The 25,416-nt window shown below is 33.1% G+C and overlaps 1 protein-coding gene across 1 annotated transcript in view; it reads right to left on the bottom strand.

Moving 5' to 3' along the window:
* The window catches only part of DMD (dystrophin), a 2,282,785-nt gene that overhangs the window by 1,640,357 nt on the left and 617,012 nt on the right, over positions 1 to 25,416 (bottom strand). The window contains exons 11-12 of the mRNA XM_074220296.1: positions 5,843 to 6,031; positions 5,077 to 5,258 (exon numbers count right to left, since the gene is read on the bottom strand). Of these exons, the coding sequence (XP_074076397.1) occupies positions 5,077 to 5,258; positions 5,843 to 6,031 (371 nt within the window). The remainder of the gene's footprint in view (positions 1 to 5,076; positions 5,259 to 5,842; positions 6,032 to 25,416) is intronic.

The raw sequence follows: 25,416 nt of genomic DNA, 5'->3' as shown, positions 1-25,416 counted from the left end.
AACTTAAATGGAAGTGATTCAGTTTCCTGGCATGGAACTGGTAGAATGTTCAGGTTTCACAGTCATATAGCAAGGTCAGTCAGCACAGATGGCTCTGTAGACCTTCAGTTCAGTTTGGTAGTCAGTCTTCTCTCCCACAACTTTAAAAAATTTTTAAATTGATATTCTATTTTTCTAGATAGGTTATAAAAGGTTTTAAACATTCTTAAATACGCATATGCATATTTTTGAGTTACATAATTTTCTTCTACCCTCCCTTTCCACCTGTCTCCCCTCAGCACTGAACTGTCAGGCAAATTTTATACATACACATTTCTGTTTAACATGTTTATAGATTAGTCATTTTCAGTATGAAGAATTAGAATTAAGGGAAAAGAAAGAAAACCATGGGATAGGAAAGAAATACATAAGTGAAAATTTTTTAAAGTGAATGTAGTATTCATCAGATTCCAAAGGGGTTTTTTTGTTTGTTTTGATTTGTTTTGTTTTTCTTCCTCTGGGGGAAAACAGTGTCCATATTTGGTCTAAAAGGGTCATCCTAACTCTCCATCAAGGTTGATCAATTCACAATGTGTTGTTAATGTGTAGAACCATCATTCATAGTTTCTTATAGAATAATAGTATTCCCTAACATTCATGTACCATAACTTATTCAGCCATTCTCTAATTGATAGACATCCCCACAATTTCCAATTCTTTGACACTACAAAAAAGAGTTAATTTAATATTTTGGAACATACGGGACTTCTCCCATTTTTAATGATCTCATCTGGATGTAGGCCTAGTATTAGAATTGCTGGCTCAAAGGGTATGATCTGTTTTATGGCTCTTTGGGCATAGTTCCATATTGCTTTCCAGAATGGTTGGATTAGTTCATAGCTCCACTAGCAATGTATTAAAGATCCAGTCCTCCCAGAAACTCTGCAAAAATTGATCATTTTCCCTTTTTGTCATCTTGGCCAATTTGATAGGTGTGAGGTGATACCTCGTGGTTATTTTAATTTGCATTTCTCTCATCAATCATTATTTGGAGCACTTTTTCATATGGTTATATATAGCTTTAATTTCTTCATTTGAAAACTCTCTGTTCATACCCTTTGATCATTTATCAATTGGGGAATGACTTGTAACCTTACAAATCTGATACAGTTCTCTAGATATGAAACCTTTATCAGAAGTGCTAGCTGTGAAAATTGTTTCCCAGCTTTCTGTTTTCCTTCTAATTTTGGCAGCACTGGTTTTATTAGTACAGGAACTTTTTAATTTAATATAATTGAAATCATCAATTTTGCAATTTATAGAGTACTCTATTTCTTACATGGTCATAAATTTCTCCCCTTTCCATAAATCTGACAGGTAGAATAGTTCTTGGTCAGTTAATTGATCTATGGTGTTGCACTTTATGTCTAAATCCTATACCCATTTTAGAACTTATATTGTTATAAAATATGTGATGTGGTTCTATGCCTAATTTTTGTCATACTATTTTCCAGTTTTCCTAACATTTTTGTCAAATAATGAGTTCTACTTCCAGAAGCAAATGTCTTTGATTTTATCAAAAGTAGATTGCTGTAGGCATTTACTACTGCTTCTTTGAACCTATCCTAATCCGCTAATCCGTTAGTCTATTTCTTAATGAATACCAGGCAGTTTTGATGACTGCCACTTTGTAGTATAGTTTTAGATCTGGTAGAACTAGGCCACCCTTCCTTTACATTTGTTTTTTTCCTCATTTCCCTTGATATTCGTGTCCTTTTGTTGCTCCAGATGAAATCTGTTACTATTTTTCCTATCTCAGTAAAGTAGTTATTTGGTAGTTTGCTTGGTATGGCACAGAATAAGTAATTTAATTTGGGTAGAATTGTTATTATTATTATATTAGTTTGACTAAACATAAGCAATTGATGTTTTTCCAATTGTTAAGATCTGACTTTTATTTGGATGTGAAATGTTTTGTAATTGTGTTAATTAGGGAGACTAAACAATTATCTTCTTTGTTTTGGTTCTTCCTGGTTTTGGTATAAGCACCATATTGGTGTCATAAAAGGATTTTGGCAAAAGTCCTTCCTCTCCTTTTTAAAAAATAGTTTATGTAGAATAGGAATTAATTGTTCCTTAAATATTTGGTGGAAATCACTTGTAAATCCATCTAGACCTGGAGACTTTTTCTTAGGGAGTTTTTTGATGATTTTTTCATTTCTTTTTTCTGAGATGGGGTTATTGAAGGATTTTAGTTCTTCTTCTGTTAATCTGGGCAATTTGTATTTTTGTAAATATTCATCCATTTCACTCAGGTTATCAGATTTATTGCCATTCAGTTTGGCAAAATAGCTCCTAATGATCATTTTAATTTCTTCCTCATTGGTGGTTAGTTCACCCTTTTCATTTTTGATACTGGTAATTTGGTTATGTTTCTTCTTTTTTAATCAAGTTAATCAAAGGTTTATCATTTTATTGGTTATTTTTCATAAAACCAACTCAGTTTTATTTATTAAATCAATGGTTTTCTTGTTTTCAATTTTATTAATCTCTTCCTTGATTTTCAGAATTTCTAATTTGGTATTTAATTGAGGATATTTAATTTGTTTTTTTTGTAGCTTTTTAATTGCATATCCAATTTACTGATATCCTCTTTCTCTATTTTATTCATCAGAGCATTAAGAGATATAAAATTTCCCTTCAAAACTGCCTTGGCTGCATCCCATAAATTTTGGCATGATGTCTCATTGTTACCATTTTCTTGGATATAATTATTATTTCTATGATTTGTTGTTTGATTCACTCATTATTTAAAATTAAGTTATTTAGCTTTTGGTTTATCTTTCCATGACCCATAATTACATATTATTTTTATTGCATCATGGTCTGGAAAGTATGCATTTATTATTTCTGCCTTTCTGCATTTGATTATGAGGTTTTAATGCCCTAGTACATGATCACTTTTGGTATAGGTGCCATGTACTGCAAAGAAAAGTGTATATCCTTTCCATCCCCCAACTCACTGATGGTTTGGCACTGCACAGTTACCCTCAACCTTGTTTAGCCTATCTACTGAAAAGGTTTACTGGGGTGTGGCCATAATGCATGCTATAGTTTCTTGGAATTCAGGTGATCATCAAAGATGGAAAGTAAACATCAAAAGGGCTCCATAGCCCGCACACCAGGGTACCTGTCTTCCTAGAACATACTCTTGAAGTATGAAGGGTTAAATTGAGATCTTTCCTATCAGTTGTTATGGTCCAAGGAGAAGGAACTTCCCGAGTACACTGAACCAAGGCATGATTGATCAAGATATGTTCCAAGGTCCACAAGGAGTGCTAGAGAGTATGCCTTATAAACTTGGTTTGGGGTGCATACCTGGGGACTTGGTCCATCCTTAGGTGTTTACCTCAAGATGACTAGATCAAATGATTGTACTCAGGACCTGAAGGTGTTTTGGCTGAAAGTTGCAGATCATTGAGTTTGATGAAGAGATCACTGAGTTCAGTCTTGTAAATCCTTAGACCTGTGTCACTTTTGTGTGAGCACTACAAAGGTCTTACTTGGGAAAGTGAACTTTGGAAGTCAGCCCCTTAGGAGAGAACACTCAAGGGAATTTTCCCCAATTTTGCTGGAGTCTTGGAGTCTTCTAAGTTGTGTAACTATTTTCTCCTTTATCTTTTATCTCTCCTTTCTCTTTTTACTATTTCGATGTTTTACATATTTATAAGTGTGTATAAACTTGGGTTATAAGTATATTGATCACTAAATTTTCATTTAAAGACCCAAGTTGGAGTGAGTGTGTCCTTGTGGGACAGAATAGAGTGATCAAATTAAAAGTCTGCATAGCACTTAACCCTTTCTGTCCCTATACCCCAATCAATGGAGATAGGAACATTCTGACTATACCTCCAGGAACTTTCAGGGGTATTACAGAGTGTAGTTCACAGGTGGTAAAGGAAGCAGTGTAATCAGGAAGGGCCCAGGTTTGGTATCTGTGAGTTTGAGGGAATGGAAAGAGTAAAAAACAAATAAAAGAGTTGTACCTCAGAGAATTTCTAGCTTCTTTCAAAGCAGTTAATGTGTCACCTAAAGGCAAATAAGAGTTCTGGACCAGGAGTTGGGAAGACTGGAATTCTAATCCAGTGCTGGTTGTGTGAACATAAACAAGTCATTTTTAACCTCAGTTTCTTCAACTGTAAAATGGAGATAATATAGCAACCATATTGTAGGGATGTTGTAAAGATCAAAAGAGGAAATATTTATGATAGTTAGCTCAGTATCAGATACCTAAAAGAGTATATATATATATATATATATATATATATATATATATATATCTGTTAGCTATGATGCTAATGACATAGTTATTGTGGTCCATATACATACATAGGGGAGAGTACCCACAGTGCTTAATCAAAAATTCTTGACTTAATGAAGCCATCCTCAGAAATATATGCTTAATATATTCAGTATTGTATTGACATTTCATCTCCTTTCAGTTAAACTGAAATATAATTGCTTCAGTGGAGTACAGATGTCTTCACAAAATGGTACAAATCAAAGGAAAATCACCTAAATTTTTTTCATAAAATTTCCTTCATAAAAGAGGCATATTGGGGGAATAAATTTCAAAAGTTATTTGTGACTAATATGATATATTTTTAGTTTTCAAAAGATTTAGATTTGTAAATTTTAAATTTATAAACAAATAAATCTTCAGCTTTTCAAGGATAATTTCTCAAGAAAAAATATTACAATATCCTTGTCAACTGCATTGAAATAATGTATGCATATATTTTCCTTCATAAGATTCATTAAATTTTTCTATGCTTTAGTTTATATTTTTTTTAGGAATTGATCTGGGCAAAAATTTGACCTATGTTAAATACGATGCTGCCTCCTAAAACATGAAATGGTAGAAAACTGTCCATTTGTTTTACCTTTCTACTCCAATTAGCATGAACATTCTGAGGTTGGATATACTTCAAATTTCTAATGTAACAATAGCCTGTAGATATTTTGTATCTATACTAGGACCTCAGAAACATCACTGCAAATTGAATATCCCTTTTTTTTGCATTGCTTATGACTTACTTGCTTTGTTTCTCCATGCTGGCTACCCTGAGGCATTCCCATCGAGAATTGAGGAGATTCATTTGTTCTTGGACTTCATTTTCTTCATCTTCTGAGAGCTTCCCAACTCTGATCAATTGACTTCCCAATTGTAGAACATTGCCAACTCGTCCCTGATGAGCTGTTAATTCCATCATATAACCCTGCCACAAAGAAAGAGTGACAATGTTGACTAATACCTTTAGGATTTTGGAAAGTGTCTTTTTTTCCACATTGAATTAAAGATTAAATCCTCCAGTGGCATTCTTAAAATTTCATCCAATTTTTCTTTCAAAAAAATGCACAATTGATAATGATTCCGAATTTAGATTTGAGTTAATCATGAGACTAACTTTAATATGAGACAAATAGATATTCTAAGCATGTATTTATCACTTAAAAATAAATATATTTTAAAATATCAAAATCAAAATGTGTCTAAAGACATGGTCAGTTAACATTCTTATAATCAATATTAATGCATTAACAGTTACAACATCATAGATTTGGATATAGAAAGGACCACCCTAGTATGACCTCCTCATTTTTCAGTAGATAAAAACCCGGCCCCAAGAAGGAAAATGATTTGCTGATAAAATTTGCACAAGTAATTAAAAGGCAAAACTGGATTTGACCCAGAAGCTATGACTCTAAATCCAGAAGTCTTAGGCCCCTAGTATACAGATTTGATAAACTTCAAAAGAGTGATGGGTACATTGCTTTTATGACTTATAAAAGTGATTTTTACCTCATGGGTATGAAACTGTTCTTTCACTTCTTCGACATCTTTTGAAATTTCACCTTGTGCTTGCAAAGCATCTTCAGCAGAGAGAAGCCATGTAAGAACTTCTTCTAAAGCTGTTTGGTAGCTGTCCAGGTTTACTTCAGTCTCCATCAATGAAGTGCTCAAAGACTTGTCATCAGGACCTTCCAAATGCTGCACAATAACATAAATTGGATGTGTACAATTAATGTCTTTTATACAGTTTTAACACATTAAACAATAAATAGAATGAAATATTTAAAATGCAAAAAAGTCATTTGCATTTCAGGTCTGTAAATTTTACAAACATAATTAAAACGCTACAAGTGAATAGCTTTAGTAAAAGACATCCTCAGAAATCAGTTGAAATCTCGATCAATTCAACATACATACTAAATATATATTCTTCATTGCTGAAGAGAACAGGACCATTGGATTTCTTAAGTTAACTATAATATCATAGACTTCAGGTTTAAGAGGTAAATGACAGATGACTTTTAATAGTGAAGAGGGCATAAAGGAAGAGTTTGAAACTTGGAGACCAAAGGAAGAAGGTGAGCCAGGAAAGACAGGGGTAACAGTGGAAAATTATGGGCATCATTTTACAGTACAATACTCAAGGTGGTTAAGAGGAGGGATAAAGTAGAGAGAAGAGTAAATAAATTAGGAGATGATGGAAAACTAAAAATTTGAAAGCTGTAATTATCTTTATATTTTGAAACTCCAACTTGACATTTCAGACTTGCATTTTCAAACTAGAACCCTATCCATAGTTTCTATTTTTCTTATCACAGTGGGATGATTACAATGCTTGATTCTATAAAAATTTACCATTTTGAAGTAATTATGCTTTGAAAGTTCCACAATATGGCAATGTTTTATGAAGATAACATAAAAATAGTAACTTCTTTTTATTTTTCCACTAGATCATAATACCTTTCTTGTCATTATAGGACTATCAGGAATATTTAATATTCCTGGATAAGATCTATATTATAATAATATGTGGAATCTTCAAACAATATTTTTTGTGTAGGACTTTCCATTGGGATGTATAGGACACAGAGTCTTCTTAGAAAGCTGAAGATCTCAAACTTATAATACCTATGTTTTCCTTACAACATTGAAGCCTCAAAACAATTTATATAGTTCAAATGGAGCAAAATTGACTATAAATTGTATTCTAAAAGGGGAAAAGTAATTAGAAACAAAGCCTTTGTAGTTCCACAGAAGACAGTGACTCAAAAAGAAATCTCAGAAATCATCTGGTAGAAGCATATAGAACAGGAATCACTTCTACAGTATTTTAAAAGAAGTACTCTATTATGAAACCCTCTAGGAAAAGGGAACTCAGAGCTTTAGTCAACTGCACTTTTTGGCATCACTAATTGCTAGACGATTTTTCCTTACACTAATCCAAATCTACTTTTCTGCAACTCCCAAGTATTGTTCCAGAATGAGTAGATGATCTCTTCCATATTTCAGCTTTACAAATACCTGCAAGCAGTTAACATCTACTCTATGAAATATTTCTTCTTCAAGATAAACATCTCTAGTTCTTTATTTGATTCTTATCTCATGTGATCTTGAAACCTTCAATATTGTTACTCTCCCTTGGTTATGCTACAGCTTTCCAATTTTTTAATGTTCCACCCATAATGGAATGTGGTACATGATCTGAGAAGAGAGATTATCACCTCCCTTGTCCTCTTGCTTCTCTGAATACATTATTTTATGGTTGCTATCTAATAGTAGAACTCATGGTAGTTTATGAAGCTGAATTTTTAACCAAAGTATAGAACTTTACATTTCTACCTTTTAGATTTCATCTGATTAGATTCAACTCTTCAATCTAATCTGTCAAAATCTTTTTAGATCCTTGACATTGTCAACCAATGTGCCAAATGTTTTGGGTTCCTCAAGGTCTGGAGGTCTATTCCTAGTCACAAAAATACTGTATTGGTTAGAATATAGAAAGAGAGTTAAGGTTAAGGGGAGGTAATGCTTTATTAGAATACACCTGGGATTAACTTTATTGCTGTTCTTATTTTTGTTATTGCTTTTGGTTCCTGCTTTTCACCTTCCCTTTTGATTGACTGAGACAAAGAGTATTTGAAGTTTCTAGCCCAACATAAGATAGTCATGTGAGATAAACAATTGTGATTTTAGGGGACAGATTAACTGCTGTGAGCTCTATTTAGCTGGCTAGATGTTATTTTATTTCAGGACAACTAACTATGGAACTAATAACTTGAGACTAGTAGAACATTAACTACCTGGTCGACACCAATGACTACTTCCTTGGAATTGTATATCTATTAGAAGTAGTACAGACCAATCATTAATCTCTTTTCCCACAGACATCTTCCCAAGTTAGCAATCCTATGAAAAATTTTATTGTACCTTATCTTTCTTCCAACTCCAAATGTATCTAATTATACTATCAACTAATCTTTATCTTCTACTTTAACCACAGTCATAGTATAAAGGATACCTTGCACTCCCATTGGAGAAAAAGCTCTCAGAAATTTGTAGCTCAACACAGAATTTTATTTAGGGGTTTAATAATAGCGTTTACTGCATGCCTACTTTGAAAATTATTATTCAAATAATTTTCCACAATGCTAAAATACAAATTGCAGCATTACCATTACAATACAATGAATTATAGCAGGCAGGCATATCTACTGCACAATACAAATTAAAAACCAAAGTCTTTATAACCTGTTTCTGTTTATACATACTTGACTTTCACTAAAGAAGAATCTGAGAAACAGCATGTAAGACAAAACCTTAAACCAAGGACATTATTTCTGCTAACAATAAATTCTGCATCCAAATGGCTTCGTATGAAGTTATGCATATAATAAAATCTTTAAAATGAGAGCTTTAAAGAAAGATGATTTCAAACATGAACAAATAGGAGTAACGTTCTTTAAATAATTCAATTAATCATTATTGAGAGTCATAAATTCAAATCTACCTGAGTATGATTACCTTCAAAAACATTTATCTCTTCTTCTCCCTTCCTTTTCCCTCATTTTTCTTTCCTTCCTTACTAATCCCACTCTTTGAAAAATCAGAACAAGGGAACTCATACAACTAGGAAGTTCAATAGCTCAATGCATGCAAATTTTCAGTGGATATTTTAAGGAAAAAATATACTGAATGCTTACATTTAACATAATATGGAAATAGACATAAAGGGATAGTATTATATTTTCAAGAGTAGTAGTGAAAAAATTCTCATTGCTTTACAATTTCTGAGTGCAACTGAGCATGAGAATATCTTGGGCAAATGTTGGAATCAATGGGGAGAACTATCTGGGTAAATTCAATCTCCATTTATATCACATTTTTTTTTCATTTAAAAATACCTGTATTAAAGACAGACTCAAGTTTTCTGAATGGAAATGTTGAAATTGCCTTTTTATGATAATATTGTACATTTTCTATGGAGTCTGTATATTTTCTGCCTTTCCTCACCAAAAAAAAGTTTTGTTTGTTTTTAACACACAGGAAAATTGTGTTCCTGTGCATATAGCATTAGGCTCTGTGTAAAGAAAAATCTTTATTCAGATCTTGATTCTCACATTGCTTATTTGAAATCCTGAACAAGCTACTTATCCTCTCTGTGCCTTCAATAATTTACTAAGTTTGCCAGGAAGGTATAGACCTATTTTAAATCATGTCTAGTTGGAAAATTCAAAATCATGAAAGAAATGAAACAAAAGTGAATTATAATCCATTTACTAATTGATTTTTAAAACAATACCCAGTCCTATCAATTTATTTAGTTTAGTTTAGCCTAAATTTCAAAGATTTAAATATTACATCATTGTATATCAGCATACAAGTTTCCTGAAGGCAGTAATTTTGTTAGTCATGGTATCATAGTCATTCAATCACAGAATTTTCCCCCCCAACCCCTCATTATATCATCCCTAACAAGTATTCAACCTTCTTTCAAGGAGGATTAACCTGATATTTCCTTAGGCAATCTATTCCAATTGGGTCATATTTCTTTGTTAAAGATATTCTCTGGGCATCAAACCCAAGTTTGCTTACTTTAAGCTTCTACATAGTTATTGTTTCCATCCTCTGAGACTAAACAAAAAATCTAATTTCTGTTGCATATAATAATTTTTCAGCTATCAAATACATTATTTTTCTATACTCCCTCAATCCTCACCAAATCTTCAACTGATAATATATTCTTTATTTTTTTAAAAACTAATCTTTATTGGTATGAGTTTAAGGTTCTTTACCAACTTGATTACCCTCCAGAATATCAATGATATTGCTTCATTGTAGTACCAGAGAAGAACAAAATTCCAAATGTTACTTGACTAACATATAGCATATAACATTGTATTTCCAGAAACTATCTCTCATGTCTTTTTTCTGAGTCCAACTCCTCTGCAAGTACCTTACATGTTATTCTCTCCTACCTTCTCCAGCAGATTCTCCATATTATCATGCCCATTTTTCTCCCCATTCTTTATCAAATTGACATTCTTTTATTCTAGTGACAAACACATCTGTTTTTCCATCCTTTAAAAAGTCACTTGATCTGATCATCACCATTAAATATTGCTGTTTTGAGAAAGATATATCTACATAACCTTATTCTACAGTCTTTCCTCTTCTACAATTTGGCTTTCAATTTAATCATTCAACTGAAAATACTCACTCCAAAATTATCAATGCCAACTCCAATACCCTTTTCTCAGTCTTAAACTCCCAGACAGTCTTTGACATTATTAATAATTATCCTTGATACTCTATTTTTTTTGGATGCTGCCTTTCTGGTTTATTTTCCTTCCGGCCTAATTGCTCTTTCTCATATCCTGGATCTTCATCAATATTACATACAAATTAGTTGTCCCAAAAAGTTTGGTTCATGGACATCTCATCCTCTATGCTATTTCAGTTTTTAAACCAGCTCCTATGTGTTTAATAATCCTCTTTAAGTTGATAATTACTGTATCTATTCCTGTTTTCTCATATATATATATATATATATATCACCATTTAATGTTTTATTTAATGTTCACCATTTAATGTTCACCAATTTAATGTTTTCTCATATATAAATCACCATTTAAACCTCTTGAAATGGATGTCCCATCAGCATCTCAAACGTAGCATATCTCAAACAGAACTCAGTTATTTTCTTCCAGTTCTTCCCCAACTTCTAAAAATCTTATTTCTTTCAAATATACTGCTACAATCTCAGTAAATCTGGATGACAACCTCAGTCTCAATTTTTCTGGCACATGGTGAATTTTTGATGAATTTAATTGATAATTGTAAGAAAGATAGAGTTCATCATCATACCTGAATCTAAACAGTCTTAGCTTAATTAGAACTAGCAAAGTTGAATTTTGCAAAACATAGGATAATTGAGTATCAACTCCTTGCAACAACAGAAGGTAGTACCAATCCAGATAATGTATGAATTTAGAAGTTAGAATCTTTTTACTTAGAAATTCTAATGGGGAGTCTAGGTGGCGCAGTGGATAGAGCACTGGTTCTGGAGTCAGGAGGACTGAGTTCAAATCCCTACTCAGATGCTTAATAATGACCTAGCTGTGTCACCTCGGGCAAGCCACTTAACCCCATTGCCTTGCAAAAACTAAAAAAAAATCCTTATAGTTAAATATGCAATTAAGCCATCTTGAAGATGGAATATGAAGAATAGAGAGACATGGAGAAAAAATATCTCTCTATCAATCAAATTAATATGAGAACAGGATGGAATAAATATCATTCCCATCATACTGAAATTGTCTCCAAGATACTGATGAGTATATATATACTGATGAGTATATATCCTATTACTTTTGTTAATATAAAAAATAATTACTTAACCTGTATAAGAACTCAAAGTACATTTAATATAAAGGGATAATAGCAAAATAAGGTCTTATTCAACAGTATTTCTCTTAAGACTAACAAGGATGAGGGGGGAGAAATTATTAATAATTACAGAATATGGTACCCAATATCTATGATATAATCTAAAATAGTTTAATTCTTTTTTTTTTTTTTTTTAGATTTTTCAAGGCAATGGGGTTAAGTGCTTGCCCAAGGCTAGCCACCCTTAAAATAGTTTAATTCTTTTTTTTTAATTTTTTTTAGGATTTTTTGCAAGGCAAATGGGGTTAAGTGGCTTGTCCGAGGCCACACGGCTAGGTCATTATTAAGTGTCTGAGACTGGATTTGAACCCAGGTACTGCTGACTCCAAGGCCGGTGCTTTATCCACTACGCCACCTAACCATCCCTAAAATAGTTTAATTCTTAATAGAACCTATGAGGCACAGCTAACAGAGAGTTTGGAATTAAAAAAAACTCTCTGTGAGAACAGAACGGTCACATGAACTAAACAATGCTGATCAAGACATAAATGTATGGCAGTGTGATAACCTGCTCATCTCCACCAGAAATTACCGAATATTTATCCTTAAGAATCCTAGATTTATTGATCAATTTATACTAGGTAAGTGTAAATCCATCTTAAATAACCCCTCTAATGAGAACTTTGGTTACTATCATTGTGTCATTAGTAAGGAAAAATAATATCCGGCACACTAAATAAATAATTGTCTTTGGATTAGTTGATATGAGTTAGCAAAAAAAGGCATTCTCCTAAGTAGATGTACAAATTCTATCTCTTTGGGGAGCAGTTAGGTGGTTCAGTGAATAGAGCATTGGCCCTGGAGTCAGGAGATACTGAATTCAAATCTGCCCTCAGACACTAAATAATTACCTAGCTTTGTGACCTTGGGCAAGTCACTTAACCCCATTGGCTTTCAAAAAAAACTAAAAAACAAGAAAGTCTGTCTTCATTGAGGAAAAGGATGTGAAAGGTAATATACTTTCATGGGAGGAAGAGTTTGTGAGGGACTTAGCTAAATATCAATTTTTAAAGAGTTTGAAGAAGAAACACTGAAAAAACTGAACTTAATTTTTATTCTTTGGAGAGGACCTTCTGAGGAGAATTCCTAAGAGAATTTAAACTTTCTCCTAAGGAAAACAGAATTATTCAATTGTGGTTCCAGTGTTTAAAAAAAAAAACAGCAGTTGTCATTTTAGCTGAATATTTAAATCCAGCAGGATCTTTTCCAATTGAACAACACTGGAGTGAATTTACCTATGATCTGTCTTCAGAACTAACATATTGTTGAAATATTTATCTCAGTCTTGGTGCTATTTGTTATAGTTAATCAGTTATATGATTAATCACATGAACTGATGCTGAGCAAGGGGAGCAGAACATTAACAATAACACTGTGAGTTGATTAACTATGAAGGATGCAGCACCTCTTAGCAGTTTAGAGAGCTAAGACAACCCTGGGAGACCTTTTATGGATAATGCCATTCACATCCAGATTTAAAAATCCCACAGAATCTGAATGAACGCTTTGTTTAAAATTTCTCTTATGTTTTTCCTTCCAGTTACATAGTTTTATTTCTTTTACTTTAGCTCTAATTTATCATTCACAAAATGACTAATATGTAAAATGTTAAACACAAATGTATGTACACAATATGAACTAGATTTTGTCATGGAGGGGAGGGGGTAGGAAGGGAAGGTGGAAGAAAATTATGTAACTGATAAATGGAATTGGATGAATGTTGAAAAACTTTCATAACTTGTAATTGGAAAGATAAAATATCAATCAAAAATAAATAATTTTATGACCTGTAACATTTATATTTGGATGTCTATGAACTTACGGTTTCAGAATAAAGAGGAGAAAAATCTTATGGGAACAGAATTTCCTTAGGTTTCTATAAAACTGTGTAGGGGAGGCTGCTAGGTGGCACAGTGAATAAAGCACCAGCCTTTGGAGTCAGGAGGAACTTAGCTCAAATCTGGCCTCAGACACTTAATATTTGCCTAGCTGTGTGACCTTGGGCAAGTCACTTAACCCCACTGCCTTAAATAAATTAAAAAAAAAAGAAAAAGAAAATCAACAACAACAAAAACAGTATAGAGCATCAGAGCTGATGAGAAATATTTAGTATTTTATTTATTTTTGGAGGAGAATGAAAATTTATGTTTTGACTTTGAACACAGTAAAATAGTAAATTAATGAACTAGTAGTAGATTTGGGGGGGAGGAGAAGGTTAGCTAAATGTATTTGACCACTCGTGTACTTGACAGTTTTTCTCACACAATGCATTCCTACCCTGTTCATACCTCACTAGCCCCCAAAATGTTTTGGGTTTGTTTTTTTTTACACATAGGGTATTTGGAGATAATATCAAAGACACTGAACAAGAAAAGAGTAACAACTATGGAATTTTACACTATATACTATAATAATTTCACCTCTATAGAACAGTTAGTAAAGCCTGACTGCTACCTTTCACAGTATAGCAGAGGACTGATAAAAATCCAGTCTCCAAAAAAGCCTTGAGAATGCAACAAATTGTACAACAATCAGACCATCACCATAAAACTATTGTCCACAACTCTCTACACATATTGATCCATAAAAAATTAAAAGATAATCATTATAATAAATGTTGCCAGATATCATCATAATCTTTATGCTATGTGAAACAAACAATTGAATAAAACCTTCAAAATATAAAAACTTAGAAGAACAAATCAAATCATGTGAGGGCAGTATGAAGTACATATCATTCCCATTATCCTTTCCACAAAGGAATTAACCTAAACATACTTTTGAAGCATCTTCAGATGATGAGCTTACATACCAATATTTTTCTTCAATTATTCACCTATGCTATAATGTACAGAAAATTAAAAACAAATTAATTTTAGGATATAGAATTATACTCAGATCACCATTTCTATCTGAGTCCTGTTCATCAAGATAGAATAAAAAGATAATGTTGATTGAAATCAATACTATCCTCATATCTTTAACTTTTACTTCTAGATCTCTTACTCTTATCTTTGCATATACAGTGTATCAGACCTGTGCCAAAAGACATCAAATAAGATTTAAAACAAAATAATGAAAGGGTCCTCCATCCTCAGGGAAAATAATTAATAATCTAAACGGCAATGTCAGCACCTTCTTGAAAAGCATTTTTCTGTTAATGGCAGCATTGACAAACTACCCTCTCTGACTTGAGGCCCTGGTGACTTTCCTCTTCTTATCTCTGAATAATAGTGTATATTCTCTTTCTCTCAACCACCTGCCAGGTAGATATCTACTAGTACCATTTATTTTGCAGTATGCATGGGCAGTCAGCTTTATGCCCCTGCTCTATTGCGCAATTCAACCTGTGGAAGCATAGACGGCATGTGCTTCCTCCCATGTCTATTCCATCTATACTTTGTCTCCTGATAGTGTTTAACCTCCTATCTTTGCTTCCAGTCAATAAAGCAGGGTTTTTTCCAAGTTAGAAGTAGAGTGGAAGTCCAATATTGGGAATTGGGATGATCATTGAACAATGGAGAAGTTCTCCCTGAACTGGTTCCTGCACCTATGCTTAAGTGAAACTTTGCCAGACAGTGGATTTAACTTAGAGGTGCCAGAAATTGGTGATACATATCTGCCTATGTGATCATTTCTCATTACCAAATTATTTAGAAGATGGCATCTGAATCTTGAATGAATGCCTTAGCATATAATAAGTGAAAATTGCATTAATTAGTGGGTTGTTTTTTTTTTTTTACACATGGAAAAAAATAAGACTCCAAGAAGCACTGAAAATAACACTAGATCAGAAGACAGAGGACTTGGTTTTGAATCTTACTCTGAGAATTATCCTAAGAAAGTCATTCAGCATTTCTAGGCTCCAGCTTACTCCTCTGAAAAATGAAGAGGTGTGCTAAGTCATTTTGCAATTCCAAACTTATGAGTCAAAGTGACTTGCCTATGGTTAAATAACTAGTGTTTGAGAAGGGATTTGGACACAGGTTTTCTGATTCAAAAATCCAGTGCTTTTTTTTTTCATTTCACACTACTTTTTGTGTTTATTTTGTCCTTTTTTAAATTTTAGCTTAATAGTGAGATGATTGACAAAAGCAATCAACTTACTTAACCCCCACTTGAAATGACTAATATGTTGCTTGTGTAATCAATCATAGGCTTTTAACTGAGTGTGAAAATATCCTTTGAGTCAGAGTGACATTGCATACTGAATTTAGATAAGCTGGGAAAACTTGGTCATATCTCAGAAAGTGTAAACTATAAAGAATTAGAGAAATTCTAGAAATTGAAGGGAACATTACAGTAAAATGTTTTGAGAAGAAACTACTAGGGAGAAAGAAATCAGAAGAGGAGTAGATTTCTTAGCTTTAGCATTGGATTTCTTCATCTCCTTTGACTTGAGGCAGACTTTTTGAGCATCAATGAAGGTGCTGAATCTCCCATCTTCCCATTGATAACATTACCCGATCAGCTAATAATCTGTTTTGAGAGCCAAGGGCAGATGGATGTAGGTTCATATCTTCCAAAAATCCAGTAAATAAATTATTTCATGTTGAGTGGGAATTTCTTGACCACTCAACAACTGGAATTGGGGGCTGAAAGTTATCCCTTTGTCACAGGTATTTTCTAAGATTAAACTAGATTTCCACTGTAATCTATATTTTTGAGAGCATCCAATGAGCATCCAAAGTCCAGGGGAACATTTTGTATTAACTTATATTTCTTTATCTCATTAGACAATAATTTCTTTCCGAAAGCTGCTTATGACTGGCTAACTCAATTCTTAACTGGTCAGTTTGGATATAAATATTCTGGTGCAACCTCAAGATGATTCTATTAGAGAATTAGTGCCAAATTTTTAGTGTTTTTCTACAACCCCTAAGAGGATATGTAACCTTGTTCTGGGACCTGAAACATCTAAGAGTGCAGTCAGGCTAAATATCTTTAGAAGTTTTAAGTGTCAGATTAGAAGTATAATGAAATAAGAAATAGAAAGACAATTATTTAAACCCATTAGCCATTTCAATTAAATCATGGTTCTCAAAAGATAATTATTAATGAGAACTTGAGCATGGATTCTCTTACCAATTCATTATAGCTCCAATAGATTCTTTCACAGTGAATTTCTGAAATTCATGATATTTTCATGGTTGGACATACAAGTTTGTCAGTCACTTAAGTATTTTATATTTTTCAGATGCACGTAACATAATAAAAATGTTCACTTGAAACTTCTTGGTAGCATTTACAGAATATAGAATAAGAAAAATAATGTTTACCCCTGCATGTATATCATGCAATATTTTTTCCTGTTCTATCATGCCCTGATACTCTAATTATCAATTTCATGAGTATTCCTTGCAAGAAAAATAGATTATTCTTTCTTGGGAAACATTTTATGTAGATAAGGAGAAAAACAGGGGTAGGAAAAATAATCTGTAATTTTCATTTACTCAGATAATTTTACAGGAACTATTAAATATGTTACTTGTAAAGTGAACTAAACAATAATTCTTCAATGTCTAGATACATAAATGATAGATATATAGATACATACATACATACATACATACATACATACATACATAGATAATGAGTTTAGAATTTCAGAAAGTAACTGTGGCCAAAGTGCCGGGCAAACATAGACATATCCCCTAAATATGTCATAAATAGGTCACTCATCTTCAGGGAAGACAAAACTCAATGACTGATGATGGCATTTTCTGTTCCCCAAACTAAACTCTGTGAGTTAAAATATAATGTCATTTCCATTTTGAAACAGACAAATGCATAAACATCTCTGAGTGCTACACTGAACATATTTTTCTTTTTCTGTGAAGTTTTATGTTGAATTCAACTCACTAAAAGATACTTTGACAATATAGAAGGGGAAATGAAATGTCTTCATTTGCACTTCTGTATTTACTAAATTCATCAAAAGAGAACAAGTTTATATTAACATAATTGATTAATGTACATTTTCAGAAATATTACTGATCAAATCATGCTCCCTGAAACTCTTTCTTTTGAAAAAGTCTTTTATAAGATAGTCAACGACATATTAGGAATATAGCTAAGGAACATTTTATTATACAAATAGGCAAATAGCTTTAGTGTACCTTGTGAATGGAAGAGTCTAATTCTCAACTTTCCTAATATTCTCCAATGTCAAGGGCTACAGAAAGTAGACAAGGCTTATGAAATACATCAACATCATAAATTTTAATAATATGGAATATCATGAGGTGCATAATATGGAATTCAGATGAAGGTGGTTCATTGGTTCTTGTCTATTATCAAAGAAGATCAAAGTGACTTTACTATGAAACAAATCACAGCACGTTCATCTGTGTCTGATTAGACCAATACAAGCTCAGAATGCTCTATCACAGGTTGGGCACATATAGTCCATGTGAAAACCTGGGGTGGATATTCTAAACTTAGGGGTATTACATTTCCTTTGTGGGGCTTCAATTCTGTCTTCATCATAGAGTGCAGCACCCTCATTGATGAGGGGCATGCCATGGTGGGTGGTCCTGTGACAGTGTCTTCCATGCTGTACAATCAATTCTAAAGTTCTTCAATAAGGACTTCAGGGTGTCTTGGTATTTCTTCTTCTATCCTCCTTGTGAGCACTTACGTGCATGAATTCTCTATAAAATTGACTTTGGCAAATGTACTTCTTTCACTTGAATAATGAGGCCAGTCCATCATAGTTGCACTCTCTGCAGTAATGTTGGAATGTTAGTCAGTTCAGTTCGAGAAAGGACCTCAGTGTCTGGTATCCTCTCCTGCCAGAATTTTCCTAAGACAATTTAAAGGGAACCAATTCAATTTCCTGGCATGGCCCTGGTCAACTGTCTAGGATTCACAGGCATATAACAATGAGGTTGGCACAATGGCTCTGTAGATCTTCAGTTTGATATTTTAGTACCTCTTCTTTCTCACACACTTTCACAGTCTCCCAAATACAGAGCTAGCTCTGGCCATGTGAGTGTCAATCTCATTGTCAATGTGTACCTCTCTGGAAAGGACACTGCCAAGGTAAGTGAACTTATCCACAGAACTCAAACCTTCTCCATTTGCTGTAATCAACATTTCCACATATGGATGGTGTGGTGCTGGCTGATGGAGCACCTGGGCTTTCTTGGTGTTAATTGTTAGATCAAAATTAGCACAAGCAGCTGAGAATAAATCCATGCTTTGTTGCATTTCAGCTTCAGAAGCTGCATTTAGTGCACAATCATCTACAAGGCAAGACCAAAGTGGAGGAGTGTTGGTGCTTGATCTTGGCTTGTAGCCTTTTCAAGTTGAAGAATTTGCCATCAGTTTGTTAACTGACCTTGAGGCTATCCTCATTGAAGGTGTTTGATAACATGACTGAAAACATCATGCTAAAAACTATGGGAGCAAGGACTCATCTTTGTTTCATTCCATTGGTGACTGGGAAATCTCAGGAGGATCATCCAGTATCTAGAACCTGAGATTTGCATGCCATTGTGAAACTGATAAACTTCTTCAGACAACCAAATTTTGACATAATTTTTCATAAACCATCATAAATGATGGTATAAAAGGTCTTTATAAGACTGACTGTCTGTTATGCTTCTGGAAGTTTTTCCTGGAATTATTAGGCAGCAAACAACATTTTAACTATTCCTTGATCCTTTCTGAAGCCACACTGGCTCTCAGGGAGGTGACCACCTTCCAGGTGAAGGATCAGTCTTTTCAGGAGAATTTCAGCAAGAATTTTACTAGTAATGACTAAAATAGAAATACCCCATGATTGTCACAGGACAATCTGTTTCCTTTACCTTTATAGAGAGGAATGATGGAGGCAGGTGACAGTAGTTCAAAAAGGAAATGCAACAAAATTATGATCATGTAGGCAGGAAGTAACTAGAATAGACATTTAACTAATAATATTAAATTAAAATACTAGACCTAAGCAAAAATGTTAGAAATTGTTTGTTCATTTTTAAACTCTCCTGGGTTCTAGTGCTCTCCTACCACAAATGAGCTATCTGAACTTAACACTAGTTACTTTAGTCTCAACTTCATCCCTGCCCCCTTAAATCTAGAAGATACTGGACTGGTTGAGCTAGGTTCCATTAAATTCTAAAATTCTATGATATGGTCAATTAATTGGCTCATTTTCTTCCTCAGTCTAATCTGTGACTGAGAAGTAACAATTTCAGGATTTAAGGAAAGTAGAAAATTCACAACAAACAATAGTTCTGGGTTAATAATGACCTTTCCTAGGTTGTTCTTTGAGGAGCTAATCATATTCAATGGATGAAGTGAATGAAATATCATTGTTTTCTGTTGAAAAATGATGAAAAAGAAACATTTAAAAATAATTTTGTCCTAATAAATAATATTCTATATTTTAAAATATTATGTGAGCAAGGTTGATATTATCTATTTCTTATTCTATCATCTAGTCTATAGCTCACATATTAAAGATAAGAAAACTGGTTTTCAGAAGGATGAAAAGGCTTGTCAAATAGGAACACATAAATAAATTAATATATTCAACATTTTCCCATATGGAAATATATCATACAAATTAAAAAAGTACAAATGCAACAATTTTAAACATGCTATCAATAGAAAAACAGAAATTCTGAAAATCAGAAATAAATAAAATTAAATTGTTAAATAAAAGTATTATTAAAATCACAAATAAAACAAAACTACTTTTATACAAGTAAAGCTAACTAAATTGCCCATATCAAAAAAGGGGAATTCACAACAAATTAAAAGGAAATAAATGAAATTGTCATAACACAATTTGTTCAATGAAATATCAACAAACTAATCAATTAAATGAAATGGATACATATTTTTGATAATGTAATATACCCATAGTAAAAATGAAAAATCCAGAATTTAAATGAATCAGTATCAGAAAAAGAAATTAAATGACACAAAGAGAAACTTTCAAAAATAAAAGTACTATCAAAAGATGGATATGCAAATGATGTCTTTAAAATAGTCAGATATTTTAATATAAAATGTATACACAAAGACCAAAATAGCCATACCAAGTTCCTAATATGACACAAATATAATTAAAGATAATATGGAGGAGAAAAATCAAAGAAAGTCATAGATTAATAAATGTAATGATTATTACAAAAATAATTGTTAAAAATATTAGCAGGATTCCATAGAATATACTAGGGTCAATTGGATTTATAACAAGAATAGAAGACTGATTGAATATTGAGAAATCTGGAAATATTAATAGACCATATTACTGACAAAACAATTAACAAGACATGATTATCTGAATAGTTGTAGAAATGATTTTTAACAAGATTCAATAGACATTTAAGTTAGTTTTTTTTTTCAAAAATGAGCAAATTGACAATCCTAAACAGGATTTATTTAAAACCATGAGTTAGTATACACATTCATGGAGAAAATCAAAGGCTTTTACAATAAGATTAGAGTAAAAACAACGGTATCCATTATCAGTACTATTATTTGACATAGTTCTTGGAATGTTAAGTATAATAATAAGAAAGTAAATTAAATACATAGAAAAAAAGGAAACATATACATCACTTTTTTACACATTACATTGTGATTTACTCAGAGAATCCTAAAGAGGAAACTAAATTAATTGAAACAGTAATTAGAAAAGTAGGAATACTTTTCCCTGTCTCTCTCTATAACCCCCTTCCACTCCTCCCAAAATGTGCCTTTCTTTATATTATCAGTAAAACTCAAACCTATTTAGCTTGTCAAGAAAGAAAAAACAAATGTCATTGCTAAACCATTCTGTCTTCACTTTGGCTTTTGTTTCTTCACTCTCCTACCTTTGAACTCTATCTTTCAGATCCTCAACTTTAATAGGTAAGCTTCTGCCTTATTTTGCCTAGAATCTGACAACCATATTACTTCCTAGTATTGGTAAGTCATGTTGCTCTTGTGTACTTCAGACCCATTTTTCTTTCCCTGCTTTATATGTTTTAATTAGAATTTAAACTTCTTGAAGGCAGGGACTATCATGCTTACCTGTATGTTTCTCTCCGGAGATTAGAAAATGATCAGCGACACAGTATACACTAAATAAAGTAAGTTCATTTCATTAAATATCACAATGACCTTCAACTGAATACAATAAAGATCCTATAATAAACAAATTAAAGGAACAGAGGAGACAGTTTTCATATTTAAAGAAGAAAAGAGTTCTTTACTGTTTAAGGGAGAGGTTTGCAACAGATTATTAAATTGATGGGTTTTAATTTGTATATGTCAAAGGTTCTACACAAACATAATCAATAGTTATAATTAGAAGTGAAAATGGAAAAAAAGAAGTCGTCTTTGAAGGAAATTTATCTTATGAATGCATAATATCTAAGATATAGAAAGAATTGATACAAATATATATAAATAATAACCTTTCCTGAATGGGTAAATAAATGGTTAAAGTATATGAACAGGCAATTTTCAAAAGAAAGGAAAACTATAAACAACTATTTGGAAAAAGTACTCCAAATTACTAATAACAAGATACATGGAAAAGTAAAATATAAGTGAGGTTTCTGTCTCTCACCCATCAGAGAGGCAAAGATTGCAAAACTAGCAAAAATAAAGAATGACAATTATTGAAGAGTATATGGGAAGATAGGAAAACTGGCACACTATAGTTCAACCATTCTGGGAAGCAACTTAAGAGTTGTTAAAAAAAATCATCTATAACTGTGCATGCTCTTATATGAACAAACCCCTTAGTAGGCATATACACAAAAAGGCCATAATATAAAAGGAAATGACCTATATTTACAAAATTATTTATTGCAGTATTTATTTTTTAACATTTTATTTGTTTTGCAATTATATACAATAGTAATATGTATCCAATATTTTTTGCAAGGCTCTGAATTCTACATTTTCCCCCTCCTCCCCCACCTCAAGGCTGTCTGACAGTCTCTACATTATTTCCATGCCACACATTGATGTAAATTGAATGTTATAAGAGTAAACATAAGAATAAACATAAACCCCCTCCCCCACCCCTAAGAAGATGGGAAACCTCAAGAATAGAGAGAGAGGGAGAGGAAAAAAATGTACTTTAGTCTGTGTTCACATTTCAATAGCTTTGTCTCTGGGGTGAGTTACTTTCTTTATCATAAGACCGCCAGAGAAGTTACTTCAACATTTTTCCCACAGTTGCTATTACTAGCCGTACCTCCACTCTATTTCTCCCCACTCTCATTTATTCTATTCTCCCTCTCCTTTCATCCTGGCCCTGTCCAAAAGTGTGTTACATCTGAGTACCCTCTCCCTCGATCTTCCCTCTCTTCTATCACCTATTCCCCCCTTCTCTCCCCCAATTCCCCATCATCCCGTCCCTTTCCTCCCATCCTTCTCCAGGTCAAGACAGATTTCCTCACCTTATTAAGTGTGTATGGCATTTCCTCCCTGAGCCATTTCCTACGAGAATGAAGGCTCACTCATTCCCTCTTGCCTTCCCTCCTCCCCTCCATTGAAAAAAAAAAGCTTTTTTTGACTCTTATGTGAAATCTCTTAGCTTCTTCATCTCCTTTTCCTTCCTCCCAGTACGTTCCCCCATCACCTATTGACTCCATCCCTTTACCATCTTATACCATTATATTCTGTTCCTTCCTATGTCCTGTCTATATATGCTCCTTCTAACAGCTCTTATAAATGAGAAAGTTCATATGAGTTATCAATATCTTCTTCCCATGCAGGAATACAAACAGTTCAATATCATCAAGTTCCTCATAATTAGTTCCTTTCTTCCACTCCCTCTATGGTTCACCAGAGTCCTGTACTTAGAAATCAAACTTTTTGTTCAGCTCTGGTTGTCTTGTTAGGAAAGTTTGAAAGTCCCCTGTTTCATTGAAAATCTATCTCTTCCCCTGAAAAAGGATGTTCAGTTTTGCTGGGTAGTTGATTCTTGGTTGTAAACCAAGATCTTTTGCCTTCCGGAATATCATATTCCAATCCCTACAAGCCCTTAATGTAAATACTGCCAGATCCTGTGTAATCCTGACTATGGAGCCTCAGTAGTTGAATTGGTAGTTAAATTATCTGTTTCTGGCAGCTTTTAGAATTTTCTCTTTGATTTGGGAGTTTGGGAATTTGGCTATAATATTCCTGGAAGTTTTTCTTTAGGGATTCTTTCAGGCGGTGACTGGTGAATTCTCTCAATTCCTATTTTTACCCTCAACTTCTAGGGTCTCAGGGAAATTTTGCTGTATTATTTCTTGAAAAATGAAGTCTAGGCTCTTCTCCTGGTTGTGGCTTTCAGATAGCCCAATAATTTTTAAATTATCTCTTCTCAATCTGTTTTCAAGGTCAGTTGTTTTTCCAATGAGATATTTCACATTTTCTTCTAATTTTTAACTTTTTTTTGGCAGAATTTTATTTCTTCCTGATTTCTTCCAAAGCCATCAGCCTCCATTAATTCCATTTTGCATTTGAAGGAGTTATGTTCTTCAGAGAGCTTTTTGATCTTTTCCAGCTGGGCAATTCTGTTTTCTAAGGCATTCTTCTCCTCATTTGCCTTGTTTTGCTTTTTCCATTAGGTCTAAACTGGTTTTTAACATATAATTTTCTTCAGTATTTTTTTTGTATTTCTTTCACCAAGCTTTGATTTGGTTTTCATGATTTACTGTGAAGGAGAGCAGAGAAATCTCTGCAGACTTCCCTTACCATTTCTGGGGGTGCAGGCAGCTTTCTCCAGATTCTTGCTGCAGAGCCATCCTTTGTTTGTTTTTTGGGGGTTTGGGTAGTTGGAGTTCTCAAATTCTGCCTTCACACTGCCCTTATAGCAGTATTTTTATTAATTTAAGCAAGAACTAGGGAAAAGGTATATGTTTATTAAATGAGAAATGATTGGCTGAACAAATGATGGTGTGCACAAATACACACGTATACGTGTTTAAATGAAATGGGATATCATTTTGCCATAAGAAATTATAAAAAATTATTTGCAATAAGACTAGTATCTTCTAGACTTTCCCCTGTCATGTCCAACCTCAAATTGGATTAAGAAAAGACTATGTTGATAGTGGTTTCTTGGTCACCTAGGGATATAAAGTTTCCACCCAAGGGAGATCAAGGACTTTTTGACTTGATGGCTCTGTGAAGATCATATGTGTCAACATATCATGATATACTGATTATATGTGTTTGTGTGTATTTATGTGGATATGTGCATAGAAGTTAGACACTTCAATATACTAGTTGCATATTATTACTCTGTTGAACTAAGTAAATCTCTTGCTTTTAGTTATTTAATGTCTCATTCATTTGTAACTGCCCTATTTCATCCCAATATTAAATCTGAACTAACAGAGTGCTATTGTAAGATGCTACTAGAATAATGGAATCAGAGAAACTTATGAAGACATTTACAAAATGAGGCAAAGTGAATAGACCCAGGGAAAAGTATATATAGTCACTATAACACAGTAAGGAAAAATGACTGTAGAAGATATTAATATTCATTTGAATACAATGGCCAACTACAACTCCAGCAGCACAATGATAAAACTAAAAATCTGATTAAAGAAGTGAAGGACAGAAGGAGTGAAATTTTCATACACAGTCAGTGGGTTTATTTGTTTTGCTTGATTATACTTCTGTGTTACAAT

The sequence above is a fragment of the Macrotis lagotis genome, chromosome 1 (genome assembly GCF_037893015.1).
Source record: "Macrotis lagotis isolate mMagLag1 chromosome 1, bilby.v1.9.chrom.fasta, whole genome shotgun sequence".
Classification (NCBI taxonomy): Eukaryota; Metazoa; Chordata; class Mammalia; order Peramelemorphia; family Peramelidae; genus Macrotis; species Macrotis lagotis.
This window is presented reverse-complemented; position numbering and strand designations above follow the sequence as displayed.